General features: G+C 39.9%; 1 protein-coding gene across 1 annotated transcript in view; it reads right to left on the bottom strand.

Annotated features, from left to right (window-relative positions):
* The window catches only part of Lix1 (limb and CNS expressed 1), a 63,406-nt gene extending 52,144 nt beyond the window's left edge, over positions 1-11,262 (bottom strand). The window contains exon 1 of the mRNA XM_021149806.2: positions 10,998-11,262. Coding sequence (XP_021005465.1) covers positions 10,998-11,079 — 82 coding nt within the window. The 5' untranslated portion in view covers positions 11,080-11,262. The remainder of the gene's footprint in view (positions 1-10,997) is intronic.
* Between the last annotated feature and the right edge of the window lie 6,199 nt (positions 11,263-17,461).

Consider the following 17,461-nt stretch of genomic DNA (forward strand, 5'->3'; position numbering starts at 1 on the left):
AAATCGTGTTGGTTATTTTATTTACATTTCAAATGTTATCCTCCTTCCCGGTTTCCCCTCCCAAAACCCTTATCCCATCCCCTTTCCCCCTGCGTCTATGAGGTTGTCCCCCAACTCATGCACCGTCACTACTGCCTAACTGCCCTAGCATTCCCCTATACTGGGGCTTCGAGCCTTCACAGGACCAAGGGCGTTCCCTCCTACTGGTGCCAGATTAGGCCATCCTCTGCTACATATGCAGCTGGAGCCATGGGTCCCTCCATGTGTATTCTTTAGGTGGTGGCCTAGACCCTGGGAGTTCGGGGTGTCTGGTTGGTTGAACATTGTTGTTCTTCCTATGGGGTTACAAACCCCTTCAGTTCCTTGAGTCCTTCCCCTGGCTGCAAGCATCCACATCTGTATTGGAAAGGCTCTGGTAGAGCCTCTCAAGAGACAGCTACTTCAGGTCCCTGTCAGCAAGCACTTCTTGACATCAACAATAGTGTCTGGGTTTGGTGGCTGCATATGGAATGGATCCCCAGGTGGGCAGTCTCTGGATGGCCTTTCCTTGGGTCTCTGTTCCACTTTTTGTCCCTGTATTTCCTTTACACAGGATCAATTCTGGGTTAATATTTTTGAGATGGGTGGGTGGCCCCATTCTCAACTGTGGGCCGTGCCTAACCTCTGGATATTATCTCTCTACAGGTTCTCTCTCCCCTTTGTTGGGTTTTATTTCAGCTAATGTCATCCCAGTTGGGCCCTGGCAGCCTCTTGCTTTTCTGGCATCTGAGACTTTCTAGTGGCTACCCCCAGTTCTCCATTCTCCATTGCTACATGCTTTTAGAGAAAGTGTATCACTGGGGTTGGGTTTCGAGGTTTCAAAAGCTCAAGAAGGGTCCAATGACTTTTTCTCCCCGCTGCCAGTGGATCCAGATATAGAACACTCAGTTACTTCCCCAACCATGTCTGCCTGCATGTCACCACGCTCCCTGCCATTATGATAATGAATTGAACCTCTGAAATTGTAAGCAAGCCCCAATTAAATGCTTTCTTTTACAAGACTTGCTGTGATCATGGTGTCTCTTTAGCAATAGAATGGTGACTAAGACAGTGTCAGACTCCTGTAATCACAGAGGCAAAAGCAGGAAGATTATGAGTTTGAGACTAGAATTGGCTACATAGCAAGTTCAAGCCACATCCTGTCTCAAATACCATGATGGATGGTCTGGGAATGTTTTGGTGATATGTAAATACATATCACCAAAACATTTATATATACATATATATGTATATATATATTATTAATTATAATTTATATATGTGTGTATATATATACATACTATAAACTATATACACACACACATATATATATTAATATATATATATCATGTGTTTATAGTGTATACACAGCCCTTGTCTGATACATATAGTACCACAAAATACAAGATATAATAGGAGGAGGAAGAGGAGGAGCAAGAAGAAGGAAGAGGAGGAGGAGGAGAAAAAGAAATTATACGCCTCTCATTACATCAATGATCATCAGAATATTCCATAAAGTAGGAAATGAGAGGTACTGTCAAATTCATGCTACAAAGCCAGATCACCATGGTGATAAAACAAGGCTACAGATGCATGCAGATACACAGACATATGCATGCATGTTTACAGAGAGAGAGAGGAAAAAAATTAAAAAGTGTGAGATTTTATGTGCTCTGTGGATTATAAAGTGTGTTTTATATTTGCATTGAAAGATAAGCACTAATTGATATATATTAAAATGTTTACTATATTTTGTCTCTCCACTTATCATTGAGAGACGGACAGTTGCTGAATGGTTAGAAGCCTGAGCTCCAGAATCAGACAAGCCTTGGTTTGAATCTTGTTTGTACCATAGTAGGATACCTAACTGATGATGAAATTCCTTATCTGAGGAAAGGAATGTGTCTTTAAAAAAGAAAATGCAGCCTGGTAGTGGTAGCACACGCCTTTAATCCTAGCACTTGGGAGGCCGAGGCAGATGGATCTGTGTGGATTCAAGGCCAGCCTGGTCTACAGTGTGAATTCCAGGACAGCCAAAGTTGCACAGAGAAACCCTGCCATGAAAAGCAAAACAGCAGCAGCAGCAGCAGCAGCAGCAGCAACAACAACAAAAGAAAGAAAGAAAGAAAGAAAGAAAGAAAGAAAGAAAGAAAGAAAGAAAGAAAGAAAGAGACAGATGAGGGGGGCAGTGAGGGAGGGAGGAAGGGAGGGAGGGAGGGAGGGAGGGAGAGAGAGAGAGAGAGAGAGAGAGAGAGAGAGGAAAATACTCAGGAGTCGGGCTCCACACATGCTAATGCTAATACTGGTGCCTTAGCTATTTCGATCAGAGATGTTGAAGGCAGACATAATTATATGTTTGCATATTGCATCTTTGAAGCTAATTGCTCATAGAGTTTTGGAAACCTTATCATTAAATACTCTAAAAATAGTCTGCATGTCTGAGACTTCTCTCATTAATACATTGTGTAGATTATTGCCCAAATACATGAGGAATTCAGAGGCTGAAGAGAGCAAGCTCTTTTATGAACATTCATTGGTTAAGTAAAAAATTTAGAATAGCCAGAAAGTAAGTAAATGAAAGATTTCATGCCTCAATATCTCGAGATATTAGTATCCTACGTTTTCATTTTCTGATACTTAAGGCAATGGATCTGCTCTTAGCAAAAACTACAGAGGATTTCTTAAATCATTTTTCATAAAAAATTAAAACTTTTTTTTTTTTAGTATAGAATAGAGTTTATTCAGGGCATGGGAAGGCGAGTTAAGAGCGTAGCAGAGGCAGAGAGAGGCAGAGAGAAGGAGAGAATAGAGAAGTAGAGGCCAGCCATGACCACCTGGGGGGGGGGGGAGGGGAGTTGGGAGAGGAGGGAGCAAGGGGGGCAAGAGGCACGGGAGAGAAGCAGGAGTAAGAGAAATAAAAACTTTTATTTTAAATTAATACTTAGTGACTTCATGTGCCTCAAGAAAGTAGAAACAAGATATTTCATGACTGTTGGTATTCTGTCTGGACTCCACCCTCACAGTTACCTGGCAATAGCCAGGTAGGCCTTGGCCCACTATAAAAGGTGTTGCTTGCCCCCTCCTCTCTCTCTTACTCTTGATTCCCTCTTGCTTCTCTCAGGCCCTCTTGGGCTTTTCCCTTCCCCCCTCACTTCCCCCTCTCTCCACATGGTCATGGCCAGCCTCTACCTCCCCTCCCCTCCCCTTTCCTCCCCTCCCCCCTCCCCCTCCTCCCTCCCCCTCCCCCTCCCCCTCCCCCTCCCCCTCCCCCTCCCCCTCTCCTCTCCTCTCCTCTCCTCTCCTCTCCTCTCCTCTCCTCTCCTCTCCTCTCCTCTCCTCTCCTCTCCTCTCCTCTCCTCTCCTCTCCTCTCCTCTTTTCTTCATTCCCTCTCTCTCTTTTTCTGCCTTTCTCTGCCTCTACTGTCCTCTTAACTTCCTTCCCCAGGCCCTGAATAAACTCTATTCTATACTATACCTCTGGGGAAAGGGATGCCTTGGCATGGGCCCACTGAGACACCCGCTCCCCCACACCTCACCACACTCCCATAAAACATATTCTTATACCCCTTTATCTTTTTATAATCACAACAATGGCCCAGTTCAATGACTTAAGATGCAAGTTCTAGAAGAGGCCATTTGTTCACACACATATATACAAAAGATTGTAACAGTCTGTTATAAATCTACTATGAAAAAGAACCAATTTCTTTCATCTTATATCATAAAAATTTCTGGCAGAGTAAAATATCGCTTGCCAAAAACAACTAAGACACGTTGGAAAGGCTGCCATTTACAAATCATTAAGCAGCTTTCAAGATAACGTATTTTCAAATTGATTCTCTGCTTTTAAACAGATGGATTTATGTTTTTGATATTTTAATATCACCTTTAATTAAAAACCCGTTAAGAGGTGACATTTTATATAACGTTAAATAGTCTTTAGTAGCCCATCAACTTGTTCTCATTAGTGTGATTTTTCTAATTTTATTAAGGAAAAACAGGAAAAGAACTCTTAAATAACGTAAAAGGCAAACTCATGATATATTAATTATAATGCATGCACAATAGGTTGAAAAATGGGGCCCCTCTGGATCTTGTGCTGAGCCTGGCTGGATCCCAGAAACTGATCAGCCATGCCAGCTGCCCAGGCTTTTTCAATGATCCCTAGCTTTGGCTTTGGCCAGGACACCGAACTCTTGTGGACACTGCCCCTGTGTCCTGCAGCAAAAGGGGAGTCTTGGCCTCTATTCCTTTTATGCAAAAGTTCTTTTAAGGCAGCGCTCTGGCCCAGTGGGCAGGCAGCTGGAGTCCTCTCTGTTCCCGGCAGGGGCACTCTTCAAGGGTTGTGCCCCAGCTCCTTCAGCAGCTGGAAGGCTGGTTGGCTTTTGTTTGCTTTTTCTTTCCTTTTTTTTTTTTTTTTTTTCCACTTCCATCCCTTACCCCAAACATTTCTCTGAAGGAATGGAAATCCCTTCAGTTGTTTTACATAGTTAACCTTTCTGGAGAGTCTACAAAATAATTAAAAGTAATATCTTTCTTCCCCCCCCCCCCACTGGGGGCAGGCATTACTTTTCACCTTTAGAATTTAAAAAGGCAGAAGTGTAAATTCTTTTATGAGAAAAGTTAAATAACATTTATGTTTCATATATAACTGCACGGACACAGAGAGAAGAGAAAAGTATGGAGGAACAAAAGGAAACTGCAAAGGCCAATTAAATTGTATGTATCACACTTAAACAGCAGCAGCAGCTGCTGCATGGTAGAGTTCACATGTGTGTTTTACATTGTAGCATGGGCCAGATGATGTCAGTCATCCCATTTTAAAAGCTGTGTAGATGTGACCTATTTACCAACCAGGGGTATTTATCTTCCCCCATGCTCTACTGGGCACTGACATTGCACTGTATATAGGACCCCTGGTGGGAGTGCTATCGTGAAGTAACTAGCTGAAGATATTTCTTCACACAATTTAGTTTTATAAAAATGGTCAAATCTGTAAAAAATACGGTCTTAGGTATATAATGTATTTCCCTGGAAATAATGATTTAAAGAATGTTTTTTAGTATCTGCTACAAGGCCAGTGTGTAAGACACAGGTAGAATTGGGCCATAGAAGAATGTTCTAGTGACCCTTAGCTGGAGTCAGACTCAGGATGATTGTAGGGATGATGAATTCTGATACTGTGGAGTGTTTTTGGAGGCTAGCCTGAGGCAGCTTCCTGGCTGAATTGCCTGAAGTGGCTTTTTGTCTATAAGGTTGCTTCTTTCATGTTTCCCCTACCCCACGCCTATTTTTATGTTAACTTATTCCTAAATGTAGTTATTCTCTGACAATTGTGCCAACTGAGGAAGGCTTAGAATAGAGCTGAGAAGTTTATTTCATCATTAAGGAGAATACTTGGTGGTGGGAAAACTCTTCCCCTTCCACAGGGGAGAAAAATTAGCCAATTAGTAGTTTAAACATGTCTGCCATATACCTTCCAAGTACCTGGAACTGCAGAACACTTCTGCCATGTGACAAAAATACAAGGTCTGTCTCTGCCCTGAGACTTGCAGCTAAGATATGGACAAAACCACGCTGGGGAAATTATAACAGGTAGTTGAGAAGCATGGTGAAGAAATGCAGATGGACAAGTATAGGCCACAAATACCAACAGAGTGGTGGGTTGGTGATGGGTTCTCACAGCTGCTCAACAGGATGAGATAGAAGTAGGGATCAACTGATTATCACCGCATTAGAGGACAAAAATAAGCCAGCCAACAATTAAAACCATAACATTCCATTGACTCCGAGAGACAATGGGGAGAGCTGCAGGATGGAGACACTGTCTTCTCTTAACTTTCAATTGGATTCTTTTTCTTTTAAAATGGAATTGTTTTAAATACCTCTTCAGACTAAACTGACATGGGCATTTGAACATGGAGGAAAAGAAATAAAAGCCTTTGGGGTTAAAACTTGAATATGAAATATATTAAATAAAAATTCCATTATGAAAGGCTTCTAAAGTTGTCTAGCATTTCTTAAATCAATCTGTAGCACGTAATCAGTAAAACCATATCATTTAAACAGAAAGATCATAACTTAGAACCTCACCCTTGGGCAGCTGTATCCTATTACAGGCTGTAACTTAGCACATGAGTTTCAGAAGTTGTTAAAATTGAGTTCAAGCTAACAAAACTCAACTGTTGGATAAAATAAAATTAAAAAAAAAAAAAAACCCTCTGGTGAGATGGGGCAGCAGCCTATGAAAAGGCTTCATGGGATAAGAGTCTATCATATTTTATTTTGACCTTTTAAATGTATTTATATGTGAGGAAAAAGGTATTGGGACAGATATGGCCTTTAAGTGACTGAGTTACCTAAGTTATTCCCCTCTTTAAAAGACTTTGAAATATTTTCTCCTTAGGCTGTCTTTCAATATTTAAACTGTCAAATGAGCATTTGCTGATAAAAGATAAAGAGAACATCCTTTATACCGCCAATAGCTGAGCTGAAGTTTGCATTTTATCAGTCTAAATGCAAATAAAAGTCACTGTGTCCTGTTATAAAGAAAATAAAATTGGCATTTGAACAGGCTTCCATAAAACATGCGTTTCTAGTTTAATACTAAAAGTATCAACATTTACTCTATTGCAATTAAGATGGAATCGTTGTTCTGAACTAAAATGGAGTTCCTTCAAGGGCAGTTTATATGGTGGAATACACTGTAGCAGCGTGTACAGGGATTTTTACATTTCTTACATCCACCCCCTCTGTGAAATGTGAAAACTATAAATGTATCATCAAATTTATAGATTTCAAGTAACTACACTAAAGAGAATGGGGCAGAAAAAAAAATACTTTCCTGGAGAGAATTTTTGTTCTCCCAGGCTATACACTGCCAGATTCATGATTGCTAAGATGTTTTTAATAGCCTTGTAGTCTGGTCTGAGTTTTCTAAAGGGTAGAAATGTGCTCTTTGAAGTTAAGTATTCACCTATCTGATATACATAAAACCTTCCATGCAGAGAAATGTTTTTCAAATAAAAAAGGTTAATGCACCTCAAATATGTGAGAAATTTGCATCTAACTGAGCAACATTTAGCAAAGACTCCATCTTGCTTTTTCATCATAGTGTGGGAGAAAAATACCAGTGAAATCTAACAGGTAACTTTATAAAGCTAACCCTTCACCCACTAACTCCTGACGCTGAAATGACAATCGAGATAACTTCTAAACTATCTCTTGGATAAAGCTGTTTTGATTTGGTTTTCAGTTCGTGCAAGTAACTTCTTCCCAGAGACATATTTATCATTCACTAACCTTACACCTTTCCTGGTTTGACCAGTTGGTTTCCTACTGATAAAAGCTACAGTTCTTCCTAGTATTGGTATCAGTACACATACCTCCAGCAGATGGCATCTAGGCTTTGTCCCAGGACACAGAAAGCCATAAACTCCTGCATAGTTTAGGGTCATACCTAAATCCAGTACCTGTGTGTCAGCAAGATGCAACCTGCTTCTCCCATTCAGCCTGTGCTCCTTAGCCTTTGGCCAAGTGGTTTCTCCTCCTCTAAAAATGCCCCCAACTCTACACTTCTGTCATCCTCTGTTCAGTGACAACTACTTATTAGGCTCTTCCACCTCTCAGAAAAGCTCATTTCTCTCCCTTCTCTGCTTTCTCTTACAGCCCTGATAATATGGTAACTGGCAGCTCTAAGAAGCAGTGTCATGTAGTGACTGACTAAAGGAAAGGGTTGGAAGACAGCATTTGTGTCTAGCCTTCAACCCCGACTATGGTGGGACTTGGTCACTTTGCTTCTATTCCTTCACTTATAGCAACCGTACATACAGAACTATCTATATTTACTGGCTTACTATGAAGAATAAATGTTTCTGGCATAGAATCTGTCATACAATAAGAATTTATCATCCTAGTTTCTATAAAATGAATGAAGAAACACTCTACAGATTAGATAGGTAACTATCTTATCCTTTGGTAATGGGAAAAATTCCTGGGTTATGATCTGCTCTATAGCCATCTTGAAATCATGCAATAGTTTCTTTTGAGAAAACCCCTTGGCATGGTCAAACAGTAGCAAACAAATAGCAAGTGCATGCTCCACAAAAGAGGACAGGGGCTGCTCTTAAGACAGCTCACCCTTGCTTGTGACTCATGGCCCACAGAAAGAAACTGAATGGTAGAGAGCTCAGAGTGGAAGGCAGCATGGACATATGCCATAATCTCTCTGCACACACACTCTGCCTGGCCCCATGGAGCTATCCAGTGCTGCCTGTGGCAGAGATGCTCCTGTTGTGGAGATCAGCTTCATGCCAGCCTTCAGAAGCAAAGTTCATACTGGGAGCCCACCTTATCCCAAACTTCTTTCATTTGAATGTCCACTAGGAAGTAAAGAAAAATGCTGTGGGATTTCTTTCCTTTTAAAAAAAAAAGAAAATACCACCTTTAAAAACACAGTTATTGTAGATGAACAACTTATCTAAACTATAACAGACTGGACATACTGTAAAATGCCATCTGAAGGCTGAGCCATGAATTCAACATTATTTCCTTAAGCGAATGTAACTGTTCCCACATGGTTCTGCCTCAGACCAGAAAACTCTTAGAGTGCTTTTCCTAATCAACTTGAAGAAAAAATTTACCCACTGTTGCTTGTTTGTAAGCAAATCAAAAGCCAACCGAGGGTGAGGAATGACTCAGGAGGCCAATTTTTGCTCTCTGTACTGTGTGTCTAAAGAGCAAAGGAAACACCACTTTGCATTCACAGAAGAGAAGTTTAGAAACAGGCGGCAGTTTTTTTTTTTTTTTTAATACTCCTTTGTTCACTTAAGTTGTGTTTTATAATTTCTCTACGTCCCTTTTCATCTTCCAGGAAAGCAAGGAAGCAATTCTTTTTATGTGTTCCTCCTGGCAGAGACTAGGTGGGTGGCGGTAGGGGGAGGAGCCTTGAATGAGCTAAGAGGACAGAAAGAAGACTTTTAAGAACTGCCATTAAGGCTGGTGGCAGCTTTTTAGGTTTCCAGCAGGAGGGCGGTAGCAGCAATTTAAATTCGTGCCAAAGTAACAAAGTTCATGAGCCAGGCTGACATGTGTAGCACCCACAGTTGCCAATGTATGGCTTGATCCTCAAGCAGACATCTGATGTCCTGACTCAGAGAGCAAACCCATTTCTAAGATTGGTAGAGACATTTGCCCTTTAGCTTATATCATTCAGTCATTTTATTTCCAGGTTAGAAAAGCTGGAAAGGATCTCACATTCTCATATTCACACTCACTGGACAGAGCAGCTGCAGAGCAAGTGGTTCATTCCAGAGTAAGTCCACAATGACACATACTAATGTTGGGATTTTTGTTGTTAATGAACGAAATATATGAAATGTGACACAGTTTTTCCATATGGGAAAAAAAAAATTCTGTGTGGCTTACAAGGGTCTCAAAAGAAAACAACAACAAAAAAATAAATAGCATTCTTGCAAAAATTTTGGTGACAGACATTGTCCCTTTAAGAACTCATAGCTTCACTTCTAAACTGTATGCAATTGGAAGAAATTAGTTCAGCTTAAGAACGGGACCATACAACGTCATATTTGAACTTTTCTTTCCATTTCCTTTTATTTCTTCTGCTCTCCAAATTCTAGGTGTAAGTTCTTAGGATTTATCCAAAGCTTTGGACAACGCCAAAGCCTTTTACCCTTCACTAAGATTTGAATGCCTTGAAGGAGAAAGACATTCTCGCCTTCTCTTTCACTGAGAGAAACGTACCGAGCCAGAATAGACGCCAGGCTAAGCTTGAGGATGGAGTGACTTTTATTATTTCTAACAGAGCTATTGACAAATGCTTGAAGGCAATATAATTTTTTTTTAAATTGAGAAAGAAAGTAGCTTTCATTTTATGCCTTAGAGGACAGATTGGTTACAATTTAATTTCTAAGAGGGAAATTTTATAGAATAAAGAGGCCAGACATTTCTTTCTCTCTCTCTCTTTCTGCTTTTTTTCATCACACATATGAGAAATATAAGCTGCAGGGACATCTGGAAAGGGGCATTATTCACTAATCAGAAAGCAAAATCCAAGCCACTGATACTTTGATGGAGACACACATCACTAAAGTCACAAGAAAGAAAGCTGTAACGTATTGCAGGCTAAAAACATTCCATATGCATTTTCACCTTTTGGGCAGATCCAAAGAGCAATTCTATTTCAGAAGCCCTTTGTAATCTGACACCCACTGTAGATAAGATACACTATGAAGATAGTCTGTTTTGCAGCAGCGAGAAATCAAATTGGTTCCAGAAGCGAACTTATATGACAAATGGTTTAATAGTATTGCTGGAATTGTAAAGATTGGCTGAATTATTTTTCATAATCATTTTAGAAAAAGATTTAAAAATAACTTTGCCATGCCATGTGGGGGTGGGGGTGGGGATGGGGATGTCGGGAATGAGGCTGAAGTTAGAAGGCATCACATTTTATTGGCATTATAATTTGCTATTAAAATTTAGGAGCTCAGTGGTTAAAATTAAATTTTGTTTGCTACAATACTTTTAGATAAAACAATACCCGATTTAATGTGACTAGTTATGTTGTGAAAGATTAAATAGATGAACAACGAGCAGTGCATTTTTAAATTATCATTTCCAAGTTATTTTTAGTTTTCACTGAGTTCCAGTCAGCTTTGTTTTATTTAAAAAAGCATCTGGAAAAGTTCATTAAGACTTGGCAGGTTTTAGACTTTAGAAAAAGAGTCATCTACACAGTACTGTCTTGGCAAAACAGCCCAGAGTCTTGTGGGCGTAGGTAAAAGGAAAGCCTTCTCCTGGCTGAAGTCGGGAACAATTTAAATATCGCTTAGCCCACAGAACATGACTACAAAGATCTAGCAGAAATTGTAGTTAAATAAGATGTGACTAGACACTTAGGACTATTTTCTAAAAAGTCAGGAAAAAAATAAAAGGGCTTTTTTTCCTTCAGTACTTACAGTCTTTGAAGACCAAAGCCGGGTCTCTGTGAGGCAAGGCTTGGGCAATGATGTGCCTCAGAGATTCCAAGGTTCTGTCCATCTCGGGTCTGCCTGTGCAAGCCTCCTGCACAGTCTCCTCATGCCTGAATTCTTGCAGCTCTGGACTGAATTTGTGCAGCTCATTGATGCAGTGGATTACTAAAGAATCCCTTTTAACATCTGCCAATCAGACATTTCCCAGAATCTAAAGACCCTCAGGGCCCTCCTCTCAGGCTCACTTATCTTTGTTGTATGCTGAGCTAATTAGCTTGAAAGGCTGGCTGACAGGCTGGTTCCCATGGCTTCGTTCTGTTAAACACACCCACCTACAGGCAGGCTGAGGAAGCTCAGTCATCATGAGAACAGATTTCTTCTGCAACCAGATTTTGCCTGGATGCTGTGCTGCCTTCCCATTTGGGCATTTCTTTCAGCCTTCCTTCTTTAAATGTGCTGCCCCTGAAATATGTACTCAAGAAGGCATCTTCCTGCAGGTTCCTAAATTACAAGGGGAAGGCTTGGGACTGCCATCATTGAATAACCACTACAACCAACAATCTAAACTCCCCTTTGGGAAAGAGGAACTATAAAGATTATGATTAGAGTGAGATTATGTATTATTTCTGAAATCAGAATCCTCCCTGCAATGATAGTCACTTCTGGGGAGCAGTAGCAAGCAATCCCTAGTGAACTCTTTTATACTTTGCCTGACCATATTTCTTTTTCTGTTACCCTCCAAGACAAATCATTCCCAAGATTGACTTTAATTAATCCTGATATCATTCTCTCATAATTTATTCTGTTAAAAATTTAGTGGTGAGATCTGGAGAAATGGCTCAGTGTAAGGACTCTTGTGAAAGCAAGAGAACTTAGTTCAAATTCCTGGCATGTATGTGAAAGCAGGACATGGTTGCATATACATGGCTGCATGTACAGGTAACATTAGGGTCAGGAAGCTGAGACAGGTGGCTCCCAGGACATGCCTACCAGTCAATTTGGCAAAAATGGGTAGCTTCATATTCTCTAAAAGATGCTATTTCAAAAACTAAGGTGGAGAGTGATAGAAGCCATCTACTATCATGCTCTTACATACACACCTGCATATACCACAGACACTACAACTACCACCACCACCACCACCATCACTACCACCACCACCACCAACAGCAACACCAAAAACAACAGCAGCAACAACAGTGACAAGAATTTCTAGCAACTAAGAGCAAAAGCAATACCTTTAAAAGAAAAGTTTAATAGAAAGTTATTAAAAGAACTCAGCAAGTCAGACTCTTTCCTATCTGTGCTCTCTACAGATCCATACACATGTGTAAAATAACACTTTGACAAGAGACAAATGTGAGGAGCAGATGTGGCAGCAGTCCCAAGAAGGCGCCAGGGACTGCAGCTAAGTCGTATGACTTGCACCTGACTTCCTCATATAAACCACAAACATCGTGAGAGCTACGCAGGTGTACCAGGTTACTGGCGAAGCCATTTTGGTGGAGATATGCCTCTGCTGCCCTGATTAGCTGAAGCTGCATACCTGGTGAGGTGATGTGGCCTGCTGTGAGTGGATGGGAACTGATAGTATATAAGAGTGAGAGGCCCAGGGCTCAGGGTCTTTCGCTTACACAGTCAATGCTCAGCCCAATAAACATGTGCAGAAGAATCCTATTGTGGTGTCTTTCTTGCTGGCGAGTCAGGCGTCCCACAGACAAACATTTCATGTGATCACATATCACACTTCAGGAATATGTAATATCAGAAACAAACGAACCGACTTTCCTAGCTGTATGCTCTTGCTGTTGAGGCGCTGTGAAGGACTTCGCTGCTTCATTTGAAGTTTTTTTCTTTTTTTTTTCTTACACAGAACTCACAGATTGTTGTCTCATGTTCCTTCCAATTTTCACATTCCATTATTGTGAAACTAATTCTTTAAAGACTGTATAAATAGAATGTCTTTCTTTTTTTTTTTTTAAGATTTATTTATTTATTATACGTAAGTACACTGTAGCTGTCTTCAGACACTCCAGAAGAGGGCGCCAGATCTCATAACGGATGGTTGTGAGCCACCATGTGGTTGCTGGGACTTGAACTCTGGACCTTCGGAAGAGCAGTCGGGTGCTCTTACCCACTGAGCCATCTCACCAGCCCCTAGAATGTCTTTCATGTGATCAATTTCTTCAGCTAGTTGTAGAAGGGTGGGCTTAATAAAAAACAGAGAAGGAAAAAGTAGCAGTGATAATAAATGCTATTATAATGATTATTCCTTGACAAATACCCACAGGAAATTTAGGCCACCCAGAGAAGAAATTCAGAATTTTCACATAGACAAAATGAAATGATACATAGATCTATGTATAGTTCATATATATAATTGAACCTCATGTGAAAAGACTTACTTTGGGTCACAAAGTATGCCTTGCATCAAATTGTGAGCACATGCAGATATGAATGCTCACATGTGTGTGTGTGTGTGTGTGTGTGTGTGTGTGTTGCTGAAGACCAAACCCAGAGACTTGCACAGGCTGGGCAATCAATCTATTATTGAGCAATAACTTCAGGCCAGAAAAATGTTACTGTCTGTAGTTCAAGAATTTTATTTTATTTTATTTCATTTATTTTGTTTTTTCAAGACAGAGTTTCTCTGTGTAGCACTGGCTGTCCTGGAACTCACTTTGTAGACCAGGCTGGTCTCGAACTCAGAAATCCACCTGCCTCTGCCTCCCAAGTGGTAGGATTAAAGGTATGCGCCACCACTGCCCGGCTTCCAAGAATTTTAAATTCATTTTTTTATTTTCGGAAAAGAGGTTCTTAATTTCAAAAATAATCTGGATGACTGGTGGATGACAAAAAATTCTGTTACACAAGAGATTATATACATAGTACCTATGTAAGAACTTTGAGAGTAACATAGTATTGGAAACCAAGACAATGTTTCATTATAGAGCCAGGACAAATAACAAAGGTTTCTCAAAAGAGTGATACTCATAATAGGAAACAGAAAATGATTGATGCCTGAAGCTTGATCAGTGAATGGGCTTTCCCTGTAGATTAAAATTGAATGTAATAATTGTTTAACACATTTTTTTATTTTATGTGTACTGATATTTTGCCTGCATATGTATCTGTATTACATATGTACCTGGTGTCTGTGGATGCTGGGACTTAAACCTGGACACTCTGGAAAAGCAGCCATCACTTGAGACTCAAATTCTAATTTTCAAAATAGTGTGGTAGAAGGAACAATAACTGTGGGTTTAATAAGGCCTAGGATTATATTTTTGTCATCTAACTGTGACCATTATCACAAGCCATTCATCTTTGAGTTTACACTTCTCATCCATAAAATCAGGGAGTTAATCTGAATGTTCCCTTTAAGTTCTAAAGTCCATGATTCTGTGGTTAAACACAAATATTAGCACAGACTTTCTAGACATGCAGAAAGTCACAGATTCATTTCATAAATGCTAGACTGATATTTAGAAAGTCGCTTCTAGTCCCATTCAACCTAACCATTCATTTGTAGTAAACATAACCAATATCAATATGATAAATTCAAAGATGCTCGCTGCCAAAGCCACATAGGAATTTGAAAGAAAACTATGAGTATCTTCACAAGACCTTCAGAGCAAATTTACCAAGACAGTCCAAAGAAACATTTTAGCCTTTTATGATTCTCATTTAATAAATGAAAACAATAAAGACAGATTGCACAACATCACAGTTAGCATTGTTTCACCATTAAGTCCAATCTTTCAATAAAAGTCTTCCTAAGCCTCTGCTTACATATTCTTTAAATATCCATAAACATTTCTTAGGTCTACTGGGTGGTGGTGTTACATGCCTTTAATCCCAGCACTTGGGAGGCAGAGGCAGGCAGATCTCTGAGTTCGGGGCCAGCCTGGTGTACAAAGTGTGTTCTAGAACAGCCAGGGCTACACAGAGAAACCCTGTCTTGAAAAAATCAAATATATAAATATATATATGGAAATGAGATAATAGACTACAGTACAGAAAATGATCTTCTAACACTGTGAGAGTACTAATTTAAGGGATGAGAAATGGTATCCAACTGACATGCTCATCCTTTGGAAACTTGGCACCCAAGAGGGTGCCGTCAGTGGCATGCTTATTGTTAAATAACAACTCACTATACGTTTATAAAAATGGTTTGGGGGCTACCAATTGGAATTTAGAAACCACAGAGTGTACCAAAGTATCACCTTTAGTTAAAAATAAAAAAGAAAACTTCTCCTCATGCCAACAGCGTGCTATACTCTGGAGAAGGTGGCCAACCTTGTCAAGGCAGCTTTAAAGGATAGGGTTGTAGTCATAGTAGCCTCAACTAACATACACTCTTTTTAAAAAAATATTATCCCTATTGTGTGTGAGAGAGTAACTGGTGAATGTGAGGTGCACTTTCCATGTCTTGGAGTGCATGTGGGGACCAAAGAAGCTTTGGGGAGCTGAGTCTCTCCCTTACAGGGGTTCTGCTGATTTAACCACAGCAGCCAGGCTTGTACACCAAGCACCTTTGTTCAGTGAGCCATCTCAGTGGCCACTGACATATTTTACTCCTAGTGAATCAGATGACAGGGAAGGAGGGAAGGGGGACCCTGAGGGAGAGCTGAGAACACATCCTCTTTGAAATAATGTCTCACTTCCCTTGATGCTAAAGTCTATGACAAGACAGAGGAAATCAAGAGGAAGCTGAGGTATGGAGTTAAAGTGCTAAGACAAGAGAGTTTACAGACACTGACAGACAGAGTCCAATGAAGATGGGCAGGGTGAACTGGACAGGCGAAATGAGAAACTGGCAAAAGAGGTCAAAGTCACTGATGAGTACTATTGACCAGGAAGTGTGGGAGGAGAAAGGAGACTCAGAAGTAGATGTTGTTGATGTTTAGTGTCACCTCAGATAGAAAGAAGCCAGAAAAGAGAATAAGTGGCTTTTAAGCATCCACGTTAATAATTAAAAGAAGTGAATGTACGGCTCAGAGCTTATTGTCTGTTGGGAGGAGACCAATGTGGTGTTGGGATAAAGGCTTCTATAAGAGGCAGCTGAAAAGGGAATTGCCAACACTCTGCAAACGTAAGTAACAAGGTGGAATTTTACTCCAGACTCTTTTATCCATTGATATTTGACTACATTAGGAAATTGTCAATAACAAGTAATCCGTTGAACCACGTGATAAAAATAATGAATATCCCATCTGCAGAGCAAGGGAATGTATGTTTATTGTTGTAAAAATAATTTTAAAAAGCAGCTACAAACTGTCCTTTATCCTTCCTAAGGATGTCTGAATTTACCCTCCTAGCCAGAAAACACAATAAAAATAAAGTTTTCATCTACCAGAGCTCTTTGATTGGTGGATAAATTTGGGGCTCCTGCATGGATGTATGTTAGTGGTACCAACTGTCAAGTCACATCTAAGAATTTGGTGTCTGAGAGAAGCACAGTTTATTCTGTAAGAAATATGTTACAGGACAATCATATCATCAGGGAAGGTTTTGTCCACAGGTTAACATTTTGGAATAAAATTGGTATTGTTTAAAGCTGGAAGAATTTGGCTGTTCGATTTTTTTAAGACTGGAGTTAATGATGTCAAGCCATTTGGTCCTTAGATATGTGCCATGGACACTGCCCTGATACTTTAATCATGGCTGGCTTACTTTCAAACAATTCATGTTTTCAAAAGGATTGCTTAAAAATTTTGGTTCATGAAGTGATTCTGTCAATGGCTTTTTTTTTTTTTTAATATTTACCTTCGAAGTTTAATCAATTATTAGTTGCTGTTCTTCCCCTCTTTCAAACGTCTCCCTTCAGGAGTGGGATTTATACAGGTGTTTGTTTGAAAAAATTGACACAAGATATGGGTGCATACTGAGACTTGTCTGTGGAGAGGCTACTGAACTCTGGCATTGTTTGAGTCACTCCTCAAATGAAGAGGATGGGTCTTCTACAGAGTGTGCTAGGGGCTGAGACACCATTTTTTAAAAATTTTATTTATGTATTTATTTATGTATTTATGTATGTATGTATGTATGTATGTATGTATTTATTTATTTATTTATTTATTTATTATATGTAAGGACACTGTAGCTGTCTTCAGACACTCCAGAAGAGGGAGTCAGATCTCTTTACGGATGGTTGTGAGCCACCATATGGTTGCTGGGATTTGAACTCCAGACCTTCAGAAGAGCAGTCGGGTGCTCTTACCCACTGAGGCATCTCACCAGCCCAAGACACCATTTTTAAAAGTCATATTTCTGGGGGTATGGTTGTGCAGAACGCTTAAATTTTGCAAAAAATAATTAATAAATTACACACACACACACACACACACATATATATATATATATATATATACATATATATGGAGAGAGAGTTAGAAAAGAGACAGAGAGAGACACAGAGAGACTAGAAGAAAAAGTATCAGCTT

This window comes from Mus caroli, unplaced genomic scaffold (genome assembly GCF_978045245.1).
Source record: "Mus caroli unplaced genomic scaffold, Mus_caroli_1 scaffold_18, whole genome shotgun sequence".
Taxonomy (NCBI): domain Eukaryota; kingdom Metazoa; phylum Chordata; class Mammalia; order Rodentia; family Muridae; genus Mus; species Mus caroli.